Consider the following 21,697-nt stretch of genomic DNA (forward strand, 5'->3'; position numbering starts at 1 on the left):
AAGAAGTCCAAAAAAATGTATTTAATAACACCTTCAAATAAACTGATATTACCCATTTTTTTGTTATAATAACATCCACACAAATAGCAAATTTTTCTATTCCATTTGCCAAAAAGATCATTGGGCTGATTGAGTACAAGTTATAATAACTTACAATATCATCAACCTCATCACCAAATTACCCGAACCGCAAAAATAGACCATTTTGCATCACCCCAGTCATTAAAACTATTCTTCCTCCTCCAAGTACATATTTATCTCTCTCTCTCTCTCTCTCTCTCTCAATCCTGAACTTCCCCAAGGGTGTAGCGAATGAACCTCCTTACTCTGATATTTTCACCAAGAGCAGCTACTGTTTGCTTCACTAAATCCTTCACCAACAAACTGTCATTTTTGATAAATGTTTGTTCCAGCAGAGCAAGCTCTCCTAACCTCTTAGATATCCTTCCTTCAACTATCTTCTCTCTTATCACCTCAGGTTTAGACTGCAAATCTTCTCGTTGCATCTCTACTTCTCTCTCCCTGTTCACAAGGCTTTCAGGTATATCCTCCACTGAAACAAACTCTACCTGTGGGCACGCCACCACCTGCATTGCCAGGTCATCAACCAGCTCAATGAACTTCTCATTCCGCCCGACAAAGTCCGTCTCACTGTTAACTTCAATCAAGCAACCAATGCGAGAGTCATGGACATAAGACGAAATCCGGCCTTCTGCAGCCAGTCTGGAAGATTTTTTATCAGCAGATGAAAGACCCTTTTTGCGAAGATACTCCTGAGCCCTCTCGAGGTTGCCGCCAGTTTCTGAAAGAGCTTTCTTGCAGTCCATCATGCCGGCACCAGTTTCCTCGCGAAGTTGCTTGACCAGCGCCGCTGATATGACGGCAGTAGGCGGTCTAACAAATTACATTTAAGCAACATAAATGTCAGCAGGCATCTAATCATTAGAATCGTAATAAGCAAATAAATTTACTGAAGTTGGTGGGCTTATTATGCAAATCCTTTAAGAGCATTTCGGAAGTCGGAGATGGAAGAATAACAACATCAATATGAACAATAAACTTACTTCTCAAGACGAGTTTCCTTTGCTGCAGAAGACTGATCTTGCAGTACTGATGATGAAGGTTTTGCTGCAGTTTGAGCAGCAACTTCAGCAGCGAAATTCTGACTCTTCTTTTCCAAACCTTCACCGAGATTGTATCGAACAAATCTCTTCACTTTGATATTTTCTCCAAGTGTGGCAATTGTCTGCTTCACCCAATCCTTGACAACCAGCTTATCATTCTTAATATAAGGTTGCTCAAGCAATGCAAACTCTGCAAGCCTCTTTTTAATACGACCATCAACAATTTTTGATCTTATCTGCTCTGGTTTCGCCATTAGATCCTCCTTCTGCATTTCTATTTCTCTTTCCTTGTTCACGATTTCATCAGGGATGTCTTCGGGTACCAAGCAGCGAACTTGAGGACAAGCGGCAACTTGCATTGCGAGGTCTTCGACTAGTTGCTGGAATATCTCCCCTCGAGAAACAAAATCTGTTTCACAATTCACCTCTACTAGGACTCCGATTCGGTTGTCATGAACGTAAGATCCTATTCTTCCTTCTGCAGTGGATCTGCTAGCCTTGTTATCTGCAGTAGCTAATCCTTTCTTCCTGAGAAATTCCTGAGCTTTAACAATGTCACCATCAGTTGCTGCAAGAGCCTTCTTGCAATCCATCATACCAGCTCCAGTTTCTTCCCGCAATTGCTTCACAACAGAAGGGGATATTGTTGCTGCATTTCATTCTTCAAATAAGAACAAAATAGCAATATCGGTGTGAAGAAATTTCTACTGATCAGTCTAAAAAGCGTAAAAAACCCCTTTTCAACGAGAAATAAAAAACTATTCAATCTTGATTATGAAAAAAAGAGGTGCAGTTAAGTTTCAAACGATTTTAAAAAGAATATATGAAGATTTAGAATATGCTAGATTTTATTATTTGGAGTCTAACTGTGTCAATCAATTGGTCACTCAAAGCCCTCAATTTCACTAATCAAGCTTGACGGAGAGTTTGGGCACCATACACAATGTCTCCGCGCCCGATATGAATTCAAAACACAAGAGCACGACACTGCAGTGCCCGGAGGGGTGCGCCGCAACAACCAATCCAAATTCCACAACAAAGAGCGTGACACCGCAACGCCAGTTGGAAAGTCGTAGCGCTATATCGCGGCACCTTGGCACCCGTAATCAATTTTTAGGAAGTTCCTACATATTACGTCATATTTATCTACAAGAGTAAGGTTGGATTTCGAATCTTCTCTTGTGCAAAGAAGAGAATGAGTGCCTTGAAGTGTTTCAAAGTTTGAACAGGCTTGAGTGTGGTGTATTTTGTATGATTATCCTTATTTTCTTTATAATGGATTTCTTTGTATGGTATAGCTCCATGGTTTTTTCCATATTAAATCTGTGTTTTTTTATTATGTACGCTTATGTTCAAAGTTTTGCATCTCTCGAATCGATTTCCACATTATTTCTTCACATCTCCCCCAACATTAGAGTCACAAGTTATAAATGAATTTTATTCAAAACTTCATCTTATAAACACGATGAAATAATGCCCTCTGATGCCCCCTAGAATGTGCGCGTGCATATATGTGTAATTATTTTAATTTCAATATTCAGAGACGGCGCCAAATACTTGATCCGACCCGTAATTACACAGATATTTAATTTTATGATAAAAAACTTGACCCAGTTTAATTATAGCGGCTAGTATGTAAAATAAATATGTTGTAGATTTTAGAATTTAATTGATAGTTCACATACTAAGGGTACTACGCAATTGCACGTATCGATTCAAGTAGTATAGGGTTTTCTTTTAAGACCAGAATGTCGATCCCACAGAGAAACGAGGTAAGAATCCCATAGGCTAATTTTAGTCTACTACTGTCAAGCTTAAGTTTGGAGTGACGATTAAGGGTGTTTTTCAAATAACGACTCCTAAATACAAACCTAAATCTAAAGATACACCTAACTAGAGAAATTAGTTTGGAGAATTTTGAGATGTTAAAAACTACATTTCACATGTGATGACCTAAAAAATGAGTAGGAATGAAATGCTTAGAATTTAATGTGGCCACTGAGAAATAGAAGCAGACCTATTCTACGCCCATCAAAATTTATCTCCCTATTTATTTGCACTGCACTACGGACTACTTTTCATTCACCTAATAATGCAATGTGATTCTTACTAGTTGAGGGATACATAACCCTCTCGGATCATTATGGATTCACAATAAGTTTTAACATGTCAATTGGTCAAATCGAATATGTAAATTAAGCATGAAGTAATGAATTATCACAAGCATGAAATAAGATAAGTTTTAAGCAAATATAAATTCATGAACATGCATTTAATTCATTGCAAAAGAAAATAAAATGAAGATAATGACATAAGCAACAAAAAAATTGATAGAATTATATAATAAATTGTGTGTCGAAAAAGAACATATGTTTAACTACCCTCTCCCGAGTGTATAGGTACGCTTAGTACTATATTAGTTTCACACAACTAGTTGTGACTTAGAAGCTCTTCATATAAATAAATTATGAATTATATTTCCTTAAAAGTTGCATTGCTGCCTAAACTACTTTACTGGCCACCAATCTAATTGAAATTGAAAACAGAAAATGTCGCCGACCTTCAATCTTATTAGAGTGCGTCATATAGGTGGTGAATCTAAACCAACTTCACCATCGCTGGTTGTTACTTCCCCGGAGATTTTAAGAGCCGCTCCATTATATACCAGTTACTACTTCAATATAACCAATACAGGCGACCGATATTTTACTTAACTAATCTCAGACCAAAAAGACCCCAATAACAAAGCCTAGCTCCACTCTCTACTTAGATTGAGGACCCTAGGAGGATAATCCTTTAATATCACTTTCTATATAGCGTTACATGAAGTGGACTAGCAAATTCAACGAAGTTTTTTTCTAACCGCTTAATTTTGGCAACAAAATAAAAGTGTGTATCCAAGAATTTAAAATCTCATATATCAGGATGTTTGCAGAGAGAAAGTTTAGGAATTTATACTCCATCTAAGGGATTTTATCTCAAACAAACTAATAATGCTCCTCATCATATATAATAATTACCAATGCACTTACAAAGATAGATTAAGTTTATGCGGCATCCCGAAAAGCATCCTATGCCCCAAGGTCCTATACTACTAAGCAATATGCAATCTCATCAAATCAAAATATCACCTCAATATCATCTGAATTTGAAACTTACAAGATACCTCTAAAATATACATATTGCATGCCAAGATGAATTGATATCAAACATTCACTTGTCACTAAATCTGTATACCTACAAAGTGGATTTTGATCAGATCTAAATGATAGAATTATGCATTGTCGCATGGGGTAGCCTGTGTAACACAAGCATATCCATTTGATCACTTTTAGAAGCCTCTTCCTCTACTTATGTCTCGGTTTAATCTACGACCCTTCTTGTACTCAAGAAGCTAAACCATTTTTTTCTTCCCAAAGTTGTGATGGTTCACTGAAGATATTGTGTCCAACACATCATCACTATTGAATGTTAAACTCTACAACAACAACAACAACAACAACAAAGCCTTAATCCCACTACGTGGGGTCGGCTACATGAATCTTTTTTCTCCATTGCATCCTATTTAGTGTCATATTTTCATTTAGTTCTAGTAAATTAAGATCATTTTTAATACAATAAGCCCAAGTCTTCCTAGGTCTACCTCTGCCTTTCTTAACACAAGTCGAATCTAAAACATCTACTCTCCTAATCGGATCATTAGATGGTCAACGTTTAATGTGACCAAACCATCTAAGACGACTTTCTCTAATTTGTCCGTCACAAGAGCTACACCAACCCTATCACGAATATATTCATTTCACATTTTGTCTCTAAGTGTAAAGCCACTCATCCACCTAATCATTCTCATCTCGGCAACACTTAACTTATTATTATGCTTCTCTTTTAAAGGCCAACATTAAGTTTCACCACCGTCTTATAAAATTTTCCTTTCAGTTTTAGCGGTACTTTTTTATCACACAAAAGGCCCGAAGCATTCCTCCACTTCAACCAACCAACTTGAATTCTACTCTTAACATCCCCATCTATATCACCATCGCTTTGGACAACGGACCCAAGATATCTAAATCGTTCACACCTTTTAATAATTTGATCACCCAAAGTCACACTTCTGTCACTAGAGCTATTACTACTAAAATTACATTCCAAGTGTTCAGTTTTGGTTCTACTTAAACGAAGGCCTTTAGACTCCAATGTAGACCTCCATAATTCAAGTTTTTCCTGGGCTTTTTCTCTCGTTTTATCCACGAGAAGAATATCATCAGCAAAAAGCATACACCAAGGTACATCCTCTTGTAGATGTCCAGTAAGACCATCCATAACTAAAGCAAAAAGATATGGGCTTAAAGCCGATTCCTGATGTAATCAAATAGAAATAGGAAAATATTTCGTCAATCCTCCTTCAGCTTGAACAAAAGTAACAGCTCTAGTATATATATCTTTAATGACTTGAATATAAGTCATATCAACACATTTCTTCTCGAGAACTCTCCAAAGGATATCTCTTGGAACCTTATCGTAAGCTTTTTCTAAATCAATAAAAATCAAATGTAGATTCTCCTTATAATCTCTGAACTTCTCCATCAAACCTCTCAATAAATGTATAGCTTCCATAGTAGACTTGCCCGGCATAAATCCAAATTGATTATGAGAAATTTTTGTGATGCGTCTTAACCTATGTTCAATTACCCTCTCCCATAATTTTAAAGTATGACACATCAACTTAATTCCTCTATAATTTGCACACTCTTGTGCATCCCTTTATTCTTTAAAATGGGGACCAAAATACTCTTCCTCCACTCCTCAGGCATCTTTTTAGTTTTTAAAATAATATTAAAGAGTTTAGTAAGCCAAGAAACTCCCAAATCTCCCAAATATTTCCACACTTCAATTGGGATATCATCAGGTCCTATAGACTTTCCACCCTTGGTTTTCTTTAAAGCCTCCTCAACTTCTTTATAAACATTACAGAATATAAAATCCACTTACTTGATTTGTCATCAAAACGACCAAAGCACTCTTAAAAACCTTAAAAACATTAGCATCACCAAAGAATATATATAATGCGTGCTAAGAGCATTTAAGACATTAGATTCATCCTTAGATTTAGTGCAAATTTGACTCCAATCAATAAAATATTCATATCAATGTGCCCTCAATTTCATAGTTCTAAAACCTTTGATCTTGTATAAAAGTGTCTCTAGTGTTAATGCAACCCGTCAAAAACTTGAACACACGTAAACAATGTCTCCATATCATAACGCATGTGACTGAAATAAGCTACGTCTAGAATACATAGCCTTCTGCATCTATTACCATTAGTCACTGAAAGAACATCTTTAGAATCAGACCAATTTGCAACTACATTTGCATTCGTTAACTTCACCTAATAGTTGTCATTTGTTGCTTGCTTTTTCCTCCCTTAAAACGAAGCAAATTTCTCTATATGCGCCTTCTCTTCATACAAAAAAAAGCCACAACCTCTTCAAAATTGCCACAAGACTTCTACCCAAATAGAAGAGGAACCTTCTTCAAATAATCTCTCCTTGAATGACAACTAGTTTATTTATCATCTCTCACGAGCTTAATAATCACCCCTTTTGAAAGAAAAAAATATTTTCATTCAAGTTAATTGTATCACATTTATATAAAGCAGATGTCCTGAAAGTGCTTGCAAGGAGGTAAAAGGTGGAATAATAAAATTACACGATCCTTCCCCTCAACGATCAAATTAATATTCAGCAAATCTTGAATTATGGCATAGAACTCATTCAAACATGATTTGATTGAGGCGGCTTCTTGCATGAGAAATATAATACATTCTTGTCGTAAAATTTTTTAAACATGTTTTGGTCATGTACAAAAATTTCAATTAAAGCCACAGCTCATTAGCAATTATTTTCTCCAAAATATCTATCAAACCTCATTGCCAAGCATAACTGAATCACCAAAAGATGCTTGCTATTCATCCATCCTTACCATGTCTTCTTCACACATCATCGCAAGCACGCTAATACCTCATGAGTATTTTCATGAATTCCATGAATCTAAGCCTTTTTAAAGCCCAAAGCTTTTTGAACCATCAAATTTCTCTCTCTAACATCATGGCTTTCATACTACTTATCGTCTTTACTTTGATGCCAAAAACTAGAAATTAAGAGTATCATAAATTTAATTTGCTAAAGCACCAACCTCAAAAGCAAATATAATAAACCACAAAACAACTGCAAAGAGAAGAAAAAGTCGTCGAACGATTTTCCCAATATTGACCATATGGAAGGTTGTTGATTATGAAGCTCGGCGCTGACTCTCACTGACCTCTATTGGCTTCAGCCTATGGTGTTGAATTTCAACAAATCTCATCACCGAAAGTTGGAGCTTCCTAGGAGAAATTTTAAGAACTGTTTTGTCATCCACCTGCCATCACCTCAACATAGGCAACACTTAAGATGAAGCTTTCACATGATTAGTCTCCAACAGACTCGACAGGAACCCAACCCCGGCGATAAAGCCTTGCTGTCATCCTTGCTACGATTGAGAGCACATGAAGGATTGCAATTATGAGCTACTCTGACATAGTTACAGATTGCAAACTAGCAACTCAAAAGAAATAGATTTTTCAAATAGTATGGTGGCCTGGTTTTGGCAAACTAATAATGAGGAATATCCAGGAAATCAGTCTCATAATTCCAAAGATTTGAAGAAAGAAAAATAAAAAATTTGAAGTCCAAATCATCCCAAAATTAATAGGCATAAGTAAACTTCAGAAAACCAACAGGCATAGTTGGCCTGACAGTTATTAGTCATACTAAAAGCACAGACAAAGAAGAAATTTCCCTACAGAGCTGAATTAGAATAAACGTAAGCAGCTACTAACCTTTGACTGCGCTTCCCTGATCAGGATTACCAGATTTCTCGACTGAAGTCTCTGGAGTCTCCAAAGTCAAAGCCTCTCTTTTTATGCCGTTTGAGGAAGAGGCTATTTCATTCTCAATTAATGGAGACTCTTCTGTTTCCATTTTACTATTAATTAAGATGACATCCGGCTGTTTGCTAGCAATTTCTTCATGAGCAACTTCTGAAACCAAGATTTCACCACTAGCCTGTTCAGAAAATTCTTCAGATTTGGCAGGCCCCACTTCTGAACGAGCATCACTTTCTTCTGAGAAAGTTATAGCAGAATCATCAGTTTCTTTATCCTCATTTGTTGCAGGGAACTCAACGGTAATGAAATTTTCAGGAGTAAAAAATTCTCTTTTTTGGCTTTCTTCATTAGTTAATCCCTTAGAACATCCCTCATCTTGTGTGACAGATAAGTCACGAACTTCATTTTCCTTCAGTTCAACGGTTATGAAAGTTTCAAGTTCTTTAATTCCATTTTGATTGGCATCTGGATTTTGAAAATTCTCCTCACCTTCTGAAACTGTAATGACAGGAATAGTGCTTCCTTCAACTTCATTAGTTATAGGGATCCCATCAGCCACAGAACTTTCAGCATTTGAAAATCCTACATTCCCATTAACTTCAATAGCTGCTATTTCAAGTTTATCTTTGTAGGTCGGCTGATTGGAAACCACATTTTGTTCTTCTTCATTACTCGATGAGCCATCAGCAACAACAAAACTTTCAGAATTCAAATTCGTAGTACTGCTGATGCTTTCATCATTAGTAAAACCCACCGAAACTAAATCTGCCACTACATCTATTTCAGAGAGCTCGTCAGAAACTAGGTTGGAAGATTCTTTTAGGGTTTCAAAGTTATCCACATCTTCAGTTGAGGTTTTCGGAATAGAACTAGCATCCAGAGGTGATTCACCTGCAAGTTCCACATAACCGCTAATTTGTTCATCTGGAACAGATTCTGAATTATAAGCTTCTTCATGAATCACTTCAGGTCTTGATTTTCCAACGTCAAGCCCCAAATCCGATTCAGAAGAGATACAAACCTTGTCCTCTTCGCTGGATGTAGTGGATTCATTGACCTTCTCTTCAATCACCCGTGAATTTTCCCTCTGTTTTCTTTCTCTCTCATCCAAAAATGCAGCTATGTCCTTGTTTTGACGGAAAGCTAACTCAAAAGGGTTAGTTGCCACATGCACCACACCTTGATTAAGCTGTCTATTTATTGATTCAACATCTTCTTCCTTCTTCATTGTTAGAGTAGCCTGTCCTCTTGAAATGCGCAACACCCGCACCTTAACTTCCTGACCAACTTGCAGAGAAGAGTTACCCGTTAGGTTTCCAAACCCCTCAGATTCCTCAGAGACAGGAAGAAAACCTTCCTCTCCATCTGGTAGTGATACAAAAGCACCTGATCTAATTGTATTTTTCACTGTGCCAACCAAAACTTGGCCTTTCACAAGCTTGGAACTCTTTTGCACCTCATCACGTTTCTGATTAGACCTGACAGAATTTTTCCTCACAGATCTAGGCTTATCACTACTTCCATTAGCAGGAGTTTCCTTTCTCTGCTGTGTCTTAATGGTATCATCACCGTCGCGCATGGTGAGAGATATTCTTCCAGTTTCCTTATTGGCTTCTACTACCTTTACTTTTACCTCTTGTCCTATGGAAACAACAGCTGCAACATCTTTGACAAAATCATCACTTATTCTTGAAACATGAACAAGTCCATCTGTGAATGCTCCAAAGTCTACAAAGGCACCAAATGGTTGAATTGACCTCACTTTCCCAATAAAGGAAGCTCCTGGAATAAGTTCTTCATCCTTCACAGGGGGCATTTCACTCTTTCTCACAGATCTGGGGCGCTTAACTCTGGTGGTGGGGGTAATAGCAGGATTTGATGGAACAGTTTTGCTTGTCTCGACTGAACTTGGTAAGGATCCTTCTGCAACATCATCTCCTTCTTCTGAAACAGCTGGATTTGGATCTTCTACTGTTACATCTGTCCCAACAGCTGATACTGTTTGACTTCTCAATCCATGTCTAGAAGCAAAGCTAATTCTGTAAATCTGAGGCTGATGTAATGATGGTTGAGGAAAATCATATCGTCTGGCATAAAATATCCGCTTTGCATTATGTAAAGCATTATATCTGGTAAATTGTATTATATTCGTTTGCGAAAAGGTAGTTCCAGGGAAAAGATTGATATTTCCTATTGAACAATGGATCACTGGAGACATCCTCAATTTACTGCTCAGTGATTCCCTACTATTTAGATTTTAGAAGCTGGCATTCTTTTTGGCACTGCATAACCGAGATATTTTTTATATGAAGTCAGCAACTTTAAGGAAAAAGAAGCAATTATTTGAAAAACAATTAGTTTCCACATTAAAAGGCAGTTCCAACGGTATATTAAGAAATTGAACATTTCAACTGTAGTTAGAAGTCATAAAATAATAACATAATAGTAGATGAAAATTCCATAGTTGATGAATATATTGTTAAACAAGATAAAACTGAAGAACAAATAGAATAAAATTTACCAAACAAGAAATAAAGGTATCAACTCTCCTGCTCTGATGGTTGTCAGCTACAGATGTCAAAAAAAAAGGAGCAATATCATCTAACTGTTGCAAACAGTGAATCACCTCACGGTTATTTTCTGGAACTTGGTATTCAAAAGCGGAAAAAGCAAGCAAACAAAGAGAAAAGCTAGAGAAGAAAAAAAAATCATGCAAGGAAACCCAGAGTTTGATGACAAATTTCATGTATATCTTTTCTACCTGTATTTTTATCATCATCTGGGAAGATTATTTCAGTTGACCTCATGGGACAACTCAAGATCTTTGCATGCCACTTGATTATTCCTAGAAAATTAAATTAGTTCCACTGTATTTGAAAAAATTCTTCCAGAATAAATTTATATCAAAAATTCATAATATTATATTATAGTGCTTTCATGTTGATTCTGGATGGCAACCCGATAACATCTAATATCTATGTGGAAAGAAGTATGAAAAAAATACATAAGAGAACGTCAATGTTTTAAGTGAATAGGTTGAATGCCTTTTCTTTTGCTTTCATTCCAGGTCTGTACAAGGTCTGTACAATCTATTATAGCCTAATAATACATAATATTCAGCTATGAGAAAAAATATGTACAATTAAGTTACAGAATTTAATTTAGCAATTTTAAGTAAGGAAACTCTTAATTCTGCCCGATTTCAGTTTCTAAATTGATATCCCCCCTCAAATTGATGTTGATTGAAGCATCAATTTGTTAAAAAGGAATTGATAACGCTGCCGAGAAAGAGCCTTGGTAAATATATCAGTTGTTTGAAGATCAGAAGAGATAACAGGAAGAGAAATAACACAATTATCATAAGTTTCTCGAATAGAATGACAATCCACTTCAATATGTTTCGTGCACTAATGAAAGACAGGATTAGTAATAATCTAGATATCACTAGTATTATCTACATAAAGAGAAGTAGACTCAAGTTGAGGAAAACTAAGCTCAGCCAACAAACCCCAAACCCAAATGATCTCAGAACAAGCTGAGGACATAACACGATATTCAGACTCAGTAGAAGAGTTAGACACTTGATCTTGTTTCTTACTCTTCTAAGAAATTAAGGAATTGTCGAGAAACATAAATTAACCAGTAATAGATCGACGTGTATTAGAACAACCAACCCAATCAACATCACTATCAATGGTTAAACGAATAGGAACAAGCCACAATGAGAAATACATTTCAAATACCTAACACTATGTCGAATTACAACTAAATGAAGATATGTAGGTGCCTGCAAAAATTGACTAACTTGTTGCACAACATGAAATATCAGGATGTGTGATGGTTAGATAATTGAGACTCCCAACAAGTTGTCGATACGGAGATAAATTTGATAGAAAGTCACCAATTTCATTGATATTTAACATTCACTTCCAAAGGAGTATCAACAGGACAACCCTCTTGGAGCCCAGCCAAAGCAATGAGTTCCTTAGTATAGTTATTTCGGTGAAGAAAAATACCAACGGGAGAAGAGTGAACATCAAGTCCTAAGAATTAAGTTAAAAACCATAAATCCTTCATATGAAAAGAACCCTGAAGACGCTTCTGTAACTAAAACGTCAATTGAGTATCAGATCATGTGATGACAATATCATCAACATAGACTAATAACAACACAATTCCCTTGTCAGTTTTGCAAAGAAATAATGAAGAATCATAAAAGAGAAACTAAGAAGATTATTGTGAAATTTCTCAAACCAGACCCATGTAGTTTGTTTCAAACCGTATAGAGACCATTTGAGCTTACACACATCATGTGAGGGTGTAGAAAACAAGCCTAAAGGAGGAGTCATATAGATATCTTCCTTGAGGTTCTCATGCAAAAAAACATTCTTAACATTCATTTGAAGTAAGAACAAGCCTTTAGATGCAACAATAGATAGAACAAGTCGGACAGTTGTCATCTTAGCCATAGGTGCAATAATCTCTCACAATCAATCCCATATTCCTGTCGATTGCCAAGAGCTGCCAATCTTGCCATATATTTATCAAGGGTGCCATCAGATTAGAGTTTAAGAGAATAAACTCATTTACAATCAATGGGTTTAACACCTGCAGGACATAAAACAATGTCCTAAGTGTGATTGTCTTGTAGGGCCTGAAGATCCTCTTGCATAGTTTTTAACCAACAATTTTATTTAGCAGCCTGAGAATAAGATGTAGAAACTATAGTATTAATTAAAATTGCATAATAGACATAAATCCACAATAAGACACTTCAAGGGACTAGGAGGAGAGCTGTCAAGAAAAGTTCATAATATGCTTGAGTGCAAGCCAATGGCGGTGGCACCAGAGCCAACTATCATCTTGATTCCATCAAAATTGATGAAGAAAGCCTTCTGGATCTACAAGAGGTGTTACAAAAACAGACAAAAACAATTGCGAGGTAGGGGAACATATTGAAGAAGGATAAGAGGGACATGCAAATCATTACGTCAGAGAGCAACGATAAGTTAGAAGAAGGTGGGAGGCGATTTAGAGCAGGCTCTCCTCAAGATCCTTACCCTGATTCAGGCCCTCATCCGAAGCTTTTTCTGCAGCTGGTTCTCCACCGGAATTCTTCCTGCAACAGACACTTCTTCGGAGTCTTTTCCTGTATCAAAACTTCCTCCAAAGCTTTTCCAGCCCTCTTCAAGAGCTTTTTTCTGTAGCAGACCCTCTTCCAGAGTTTTTCCTGCAGCAAAGCCTATCTCCAGAGTTTTTCCTTTTTGTTTTCTACAAGTCATACAAGTCAATTTTTTTCTGCAGGTTTTCTACTTCCCTACAAACTCCCCTACAACATCGCCGGTAGGAGTCTTCTGTCTATCAACAAGCACTGCAGAAACTGCAGTCAAAGACAACCGCAGTTGTCTACTTTTCTGCAAACTTTCCTATAGCATTACCTATAGGAGTCTTCCACTCACCTACAGACACTGCACGAACTGCAGTAAAAGACAATCGCAGTTGTCTACTTCCCTGCAAACTCCTCTACAACATTACTTATAGGAGTCCTCCACCTATCTATAGACACTACAGGAACTGCAGTCAAAGACAACCGCAGCACGGGATGAAGATTTCAAGTTCTACTTCATGAGATCTCATTCGCCCACTGTTTAATGTTTTCAATCCAAGTTGAACATAATTTTCAACTATGTTTTAACTTGAGGGAGAATGTTAGAAGTTATATTAGGAAATAATTTATTTCTTTGGGAAATTGTGAGGAATAAATTATTTCCTTACATTATGAGTTATTTCATTTCATATTTTATACTTATTTTCTTAGATTATGAGTAATTTTCTTTCTGATTTTAGGCTTTCCTATTTTAAGGGTTCGTTTGGGGCAGCTTGTGCATTTCATGATAAACTGCTTATTCTGAAACGCGGCCCGCAGGTCAGCTGAAGGGGTCGACCCGCGCCTGCGTTTAGTATAAAAACTCAAACACAATTTCGGATAAGCTGGCGAAACGCACGAACCAAACGGTACGACGCTGTTTTGAAAATGCCGCCCGCGCTTATAAGCTGCCCCAAACAGACCCTAAGTTATTTTCTTTATCTTAAATAATTAATATGAATTAATTATTAAAGATATTAGATGTTATATCTTTTCTTTACATGTTATTTCTTTTTATTGTCTTTTCTATTCTAAAATTCATGTAAGAGTTATTTATATCACCTTTCATATCAATAAAATAATTTTGTTTTATTTTGTATTATTCTGAATTTCAACAATTATATTTATTATCATCCCTTCATTCAATGGCTAAAACTTTTTTGTGGTCATCATGTTTTTTTTTAATTTATTATGATTATTATTATTATAGTTAATATTATTAATATTACTGTCAGCATCATCATCATTATTACTTCTTCATTTTTGGAGCAACTTTTTTAATTACCATCAATGTCAATCTTTAGCCCACATAAGAAAAATTGAGAGTTCATATTAGATTGACAATTAGATGTAAATTTACATAAGATATAATAAAATAAAACTAAATTTAAAACTTGCGAGTGCTAGGACGTTTCCTCAAAGCAACGTGCCATGACCTGGCTGGACAGTGGTGAGTAATAGGGGAGGGTAGTTTAAGATATCATCCTGTAAGACCACAACAAAGAATATTAGTGAAAAGTAAGAAAGGTTGTTCTAGGACATCACACTATAGAGTGACAAACCACAAGTTAATGGATTGTAGAGAAAAGTTAGCAAAAATCAACAAAGTCAAAATCTAGCTATAGATTTTTAACATAAAATTTAGGAATATTGAATGGAAAGACTAGAAATAGTGGGCACAATTGTAAGACAAAAAACAAATAATACTTGTTTACAATAAATTAAATGAAAAGAAGCTAGATTCAAGTATATTGGAGAAGGTTGTAAGTTACGATTTGTTCAAAAGATTTTAACACATTTAAAATTTAAGTTGGATGCTAGTAGTAGATAAACAGTCAAAAAGACAAAACTATGAAGTTTAATACATTAAATGATGAGGAAATGGCTATTAAGAAGATTATTAGTAAGGATACCATAAATGTAGTTAATGCTTATTCTCTTTAAGTTGACTTAAATGGCATATAGGTTCAAATAGGATAGGCAATGAAAAGTTTCATGGAAATTATAAATTAGGAAATACAAATGCAATGAGAAAATTTATAATTGATTCCATAATAGTACATGATCCTAAAATAGCAATAAAAACAATACAAATATTTGGTTACTTACAAAAAAAGAACTCACCAAATCACAACTATGTTTCTTCCAAACGAAAAAGAAAGAAAAATCTTTTGAAAAGTGTACAAAGAGATTTTAAGACAAAGCTAGACCACACAACATAGGGCAGTGTTATGATATATATCTTAAGAGTATAAAAAAACAATTAAATAAATTTATGGACTTGGTGGCATTTTAAAAATTAAAATGTTAATCCTTCAAAATAGGTTTCCTAAGATAAGGTATGTTTAAATCATTTAATTGGGTCAAATAAGATGACTTGTTCCATTAGGAGGATTGATGTAGAATTTTTAGAAAGTCTAAACTAGATCATACGCTATTAGAAAAAAGTTGGTCGAGGTATAGGAAGGTTCAAAGAATTATTTAAAAAAAAGAAAAACAGTTTTACAAAGTGAGATTTTTTAATTCTACTAAGGCTTATAATAATTATAAGAAAACTAAAAATCATGTAAAGAGGGTACTGAGTAAAACAAAAAAACTATTTTTTTATTATTTATAAAATGGCATAAGTTGTAAAGAGGAAAAAAAAAAGATATATAAGAGCTAAGAAAAGAAATTCAGGGATTTTGATCAAGTTACATGCATTTAATGTCTGAATATAATGGGATCATAGAAAAGGATACAAACTTCAAGAAAAAAAGAAAATATTGCTACTTTGAGAAATTATTATGTTAAGATTTGGAATAGATCAACACAATTTCATTGATAAGAGGTGGGGTATTTAAACTCAATTAAAATAGAAATAATAAAATAATTAGGAAAGAAATAAAAATAAAATAAAATAAAAAGGAAAATACATAATCAAAAAAATAATAAAATAATAACTAATAATGACATAGAGATAGCTGTTATAATTTAATATTCTCCTTCAAGTTGAAACATAGATTTTAGACATGTTCAGCTTGGATTTGAAGCCATTGAACAAAGGGTGAGGCAATTCTTGGTGAGGATGCCCGATAGTTGGCTACTGGAGGACACACATGGAACATAAATCTCATCAGATTCAATCTTTTCCTTGATGAACTATATGTCAATCTCAACAAGTTTGGTACGATTATGTTGTACTGGGTTGTGAGCAATGCTATTTGCGGTCTTCTTATCATAGAATAGTTGCATCGAGACAGAAGTTAGCATACGGAGTTAGCGGAGCAAGAACTGTAACCAGAGAGCTTCACAGATTCCTAAAGGCATGGATTGAAATTCAGCTTTAGCGCTGCTTCAGGTAACCATAGATTGTTTTTTGCTTTTCCACGTGATAAAATTGTCTCATACAAATCAACAATACCCCGAGGTGGAACGCCGATCATGATCTGATCCGACCCAATCAGTATCTGTGTACATAACAACAGACTGAGAGATGTGATAGAAAAAAAAATCGATGTAACTTTTAAGCGGTGGAGAATCCAGTAAACAGCTTGGAGGTCGTGTTTGTGAGGGTCATGCATGAAATGACTCGCCATACCAACTACGTGGCATATGTCGGGGCCAATATGAGAAAAGTACGGGGCCAATATGAGAAAAGTAGATGAGTTTCCCTTAGTGAGTCTTGTTGACAGACACAGTATTGAGAATGTCAGATAATTTTTTATTGTGATTCATAGAGACAGTCCTTGGTTTGCACAGATGCATGTTATTATGTTCATGGGTTTCAGAATTGTTATCAGGTAAGTCGGTCATTTCTCCTAATGTATGTTGAAGTCTTTTTATTTTCTTATTTTTTTTAACGGTTCTCTCAAACTCAAGGTCGTAGGCTTCAAGGTCTGATGATCCAAAACTACGCATACACTAACTAGATTCAACTAGCAAGGTAACCCTATGCTAAAGAGAATAGCAAACAATTAAAATAAAAGCACACAACAACCCAATAAACTCTTAACAAATAAACTACTAAATCAACAACAAGCAGTCAACAAGAATTATGCAACAATTAAAAGAAAACAAATATACAAGTGCACAATCAAACAAATACTAAACAAAATATTTGTGGGTTCTATAAAAAAACCAATATAAACATTAGAAAAAGTGAACATTGCGGTTTTCAAGTCTAAGATTTAAAAGTTCAGCTAAAATTTTTCTAATTTGAAATTCGTCGTCGTTCTCCGGCAAAGATGCCAAAAACTTCACACGTACCAAATGCTATAAAGTACAGGCGACTCACACAAGTATACATGGTGACTCAGTAATATCAGGTTGGAGTCTGATTGTCAATCCCATAGGGAACAAGATGAATTCTACTAGGAGAAGTTCTAGCCTAAAGCTATCATTCCAAGCCTGAAAAGTTTGATTTGCAAGTTCAATCTAAAACCAATCTTAAAGTTATGAAAAATGGGTATATTATGGCAAACAAAAATATTATTTTTAGAAAGTTGGGTGTTAAGATTTTTCCCTCTTTCATTGATCAAGTGATAGATAAAACTAAGGATTAGCTTCAAAAAAAGTGTCGCTCAGGAGAAAAATTCTTCATTATCCCCTTCAGATGGTCTAAAGAAGATTAGCAGTCTCAAGTTTAGTTCCCTAAAACTCTTTATCTACTCAAAAGAAAATATCTCCTAGAAGATTGCATAAATCCATTGACAATATCTCGATTCTAATGAATTCATGTGATTAACCCTTTCTTTCCATAAAAAATCCTTTCAAGTATCAATATTTCACGCAAGGTTTTAGCAATCAACTAGTTAGATAGAACGTAAATTAAGTTCTCAAGTTAACACAACACTTTTAAATTCCAATCAAAGCCCCAAACAATCTTAAATCCTTAGCCCTATCCAATCACCATCTCAATTTGAGAGAGTACAATTCATGACAAATTTCATCAAAACAAACTTAGTATTTTGCATAAACATCAAATCCAAGTCTTCACAAAGAAGTTATGAAGAAAATACAATGTAATTATACTTATCTCGTTCACAAACAAGCAATTTGAAGATGTCACTAACAACAAATAATTAACTCTCTCAATCCTCCCAATATCTCTCTTTTCTTCTCTTCTAATCTCTTTGCAAGAGCTTTGGCCTTCTCCTCCAATGTCCTCTTAAGAATGACAGAAGAAAGAATAGTGAAAAGCCCCTCTAATTTTGTCCTCATGTTTTTTATCTCTTCCCATGAACTCAAATTTTGAACAGCTCAAAACTGTCAATTTTCGGGTTCTGGCGTCAAGTGGCTGGTGCCTAAGCGTCATTTAGTAATTTGACCATAGCATCTAGCGCCCAGGTGCTGGTAACACAGAGCCTAGATAGCGGTGTCTTGCGCCTACGCACCTCTTAAGCAGCGTCTACTTCTGTACTCTTGGGATTTTGGAAGAATTTTGGTTTGTTTGGGTGTCAAAGTGTCGCTGAACCGACGCCTAGGTGCCATACAACAATTTTCGCCGATTCGATCTTTTTGAGTCTTGTTTGATCCACTTTTTGATATAACCTATAAAACAACATAAAAATCTTCCTCAAAGCATAACATTTTCAAATGAAATACAAACATTTAGATACGTTTTATACAAAATTTAAGAACACGTCATATCAAAGTAGGATTCCCAGCGTCGGAGGTTTCATAAGGGAGACAGGGAAAAAATGCTACTCTCATGCTGGAGGTTTCTCACGGTATTTCTTGCAGGGAAAGGAAATCAGGTGGAGACAACAACTGCTGGAACCTGTAGAGGAGGTCGGAGGCTACTAAACCTGTAGATGAGGTCGAGGGCTGCTAGAACTAGATTTAGGCTCTGATATCATGCTATGATTTGAAATAGACCAGCTCAATTTCATTGATAGTAAATGAGGTATTTAAACCCAATTACAATATACATAATAGTGAAAAGTAATAAAAACATAATAAAATAACTAGGAAATAAATAAAAATAGAATAAAGCAAAAAGAAAAAATATATAATCAGAGAATAAAATCAAATAATCAGTAATAATGACACAGGGATAGTCGTTATAATCTAATACATTAAATAAGAAATTTACAATATAAATTAATAGAATAACATAAGGAACAATATAATGAAATATATTATGGATTGATCTAAAAAATAAGAGAAACAGGCTCTAAAACAATGCATAAAGATGATGTTTTAGTTCAAGATGAGATGTATATTAAGATATAAAAAGTTAAGTGGGTGTTATAGTAAGCTTATCAATAAAATATTTTTATAGAATATTGAAAACTAAGAGGATGCCAAGTAATTAAAGAAATAATATTATGATACTAGTGTTTAAGAGCAAAAGAAATAAAGACTGTACTAGCCATGGGGAATTCAAAATTATAAATCATCAAATGAAAGCATAGAAAGGAGTAATGAAACATAGGCTTAATAAAATAATATCAATTTTAGAGAACCAATTTGATTTCATACCAATAAGATTTACCATTGAAGCGATTTTATGTTAACATAATGAAGCACATAGAGAACAAAGAAACTAATTTCATAGAACTTTTATTGGTCTTGAGAAAACGATGATCGAATGTAATGAGAGTTGAGTTAGTGTGTTATAAGGAAAAAAAGTTAAGCGTTAAATATGTGTTAACGTTGTTAAAGTTATGTACGATAGAGAATTGACTAATTTTAAAAATAATTGTATAAGAAAAAGTGACTGAAAAATATACTTGATGGTTTAGAAATGTACAACAAAAGGTAAAAATCTACCCAACGTGTTAATAAAATTATAGTGTCAAAAGAATAGAAAAAAAAATGGATAGACTACAAAATCGAAGCTGTTCAAAATGATTTGTGAAAAATAGATTTCACTACTTAAACATACTCTATAAGAACAAATGAAATTTAAGCACTCATAACGCATAACCCAAACAATTAGAATAAGGTTAATAATGATGATGATAATTTGTTTCAAACAATCTACATGCATATTACTCTTACCATATGAAAGTCAAGGTGAAAACAAAAATATCAAGAAACCGTGCTGAAATTCTAGCCAATCATATCAAAATGATGCAGGTTGCTACCATTATACATAAGCTCAGCTTTAAAACACGTGAGCTGTAAAAGAAGCAAGGGCATGATTCCTTGCATATACATTCAATATATTCTTTGAAATTGATAAACTTTATTTAGAACATTTCAACATTTCAATGAAGACACCACAAATAACCAATAACTCTGTTTGAATGCAGTGGCAAATCACTTAGATTGAATATCTAAATAAAACTTCAATCTGTCATTATCATGATTTGTAATTTGTTCCTAATATTCAAATGGAAACCATATGGTCCCCATTGCAGTCACAAGTTAAATATTTGTACACAAGAATGCTAAATCAAGCAAAAAGCATACAGAATAAGGTCTCAAACTCTACAAAGAAATTGTTACTGCCAACCTAGCTATTATACGCAGCATTAGGCTAAAAAAGATAAATAAATTAATCAAAAACATTTTCCAACCTATTCACATATTCCAAAATGGAAGCAGAAATTAAAAAAAAAATGAAAAGAGATAGGTTGACAGATTGAGAGAACTCTTAACTAGTTCCAAACAAGAATAAAAAAAGAACATAATTGAAGAAAGTGGATAGCAAGATTGCCTCAAACTGTTAAACTTCATTTCTAGAAAAATTGATAGAAATGAATATCAACAAGATCTATGTGTACCCTTTATCAAACAGAAAGCTTAAAAGGTGATCCCCACAGAAAAAGAAAAATAAAACGATTATTAATGCTTTTCGCCCTAGCTCTATATAGAGCCTCTCACGACTACATTGTGAAACAAAATAGTTAGTAAACTAGTTAAGCCATCAAAAACAATAGCATGGCACATTCGCTCCCAAGGTCATTCAATTTAAGCATCCTGCAATCCTCAAATCCTGGTAAGCCAGACCTAAAATAGAGAGGGAAAATCCTCTGCCGCACCCTCTGCTCCCTTTTCCAATATATAACTCAAGCCACCAGAGTGACAAACAGGTAATCCCATCCTTCCGAAAAAAGATGAGATTTTTGCTCACATTTTCTCATCCTTCCGAGAATTGTAAGCAAAGAAAGCCAAAAGAACGAATATATATGTAAAAAAAGGACAATTTTTCAAGCAGGCAAAAGAGGATTTCATCGAAGAGCAGCAAGCAAATGAGTTGATTAGAAGCGGAAGACGAGGAGAGAGCGCAGCGCACCTTCAAAGGAAGAAAGAAGCTTTTAGAAGTCCGTATATGTCGGCGGGTACTTCCGGTTGAGAGGGATGAAACGGAGGGCGGAGAGGAGCTTCATATGATAATATCCTTATCCTCGTCTTGATCTGAGGAGGCCAGCTAGTAGTGGGCAGGAAGAAGAAGTTGTGTCCTACGTGTTGTGGCCGGGAAATGACCATATGCGCCGGAAAAAAGAATTACCTTCACAGTAACTCGTAGCCACGGCCTCGGCTGCCGATGAATCAGGTTTGTCAAATTAT

At 35.0% G+C, this 21,697-nt stretch overlaps 1 protein-coding gene across 1 annotated transcript; it reads right to left on the reverse strand.

The window, feature by feature from the left end:
* Nucleotides 1-82: 82 nt before the first annotated feature.
* LOC110024977 lies at nt 83-21,697 on the reverse strand. The gene is made up of 4 exons (XM_020725192.1): nt 21,423-21,697; nt 8,002-10,331; nt 1,065-1,773; nt 83-894 (listed from the first exon to the last, which is right to left on the reverse strand). Exons 2-4 carry the CDS (start codon nt 10,265-10,267, stop codon nt 282-284), a joined length of 3,588 nt encoding a protein of 1,195 aa, XP_020580851.1. The 5' UTR covers nt 10,268-10,331; nt 21,423-21,697; the 3' UTR covers nt 83-281.

This window comes from Phalaenopsis equestris, unplaced genomic scaffold (assembly GCF_001263595.1).
Source record: "Phalaenopsis equestris unplaced genomic scaffold, ASM126359v1 Scaffold000287, whole genome shotgun sequence".
Classification (NCBI taxonomy): Eukaryota; Viridiplantae; Streptophyta; class Magnoliopsida; order Asparagales; family Orchidaceae; genus Phalaenopsis; species Phalaenopsis equestris.

Coding starts and splice junctions, on each gene's coding strand:
- LOC110024977 (XM_020725192.1), bottom strand. CDS start 10,267: ATGTCTCCAGTGATCCATTGTTCAATAGGAAATATCAATCTTTTCCCT. Junction 1,774..8,001: donor TCAGGGAAGCGCAGTCAAAG/GTTAGTAGCTGC, acceptor AATGAAATGCAG/CAACAATATCCCCTTCTGTT. Junction 895..1,064: donor AAGGAAACTCGTCTTGAGAA/GTAAGTTTATTG, acceptor GTAATTTGTTAG/ACCGCCTACTGCCGTCATAT.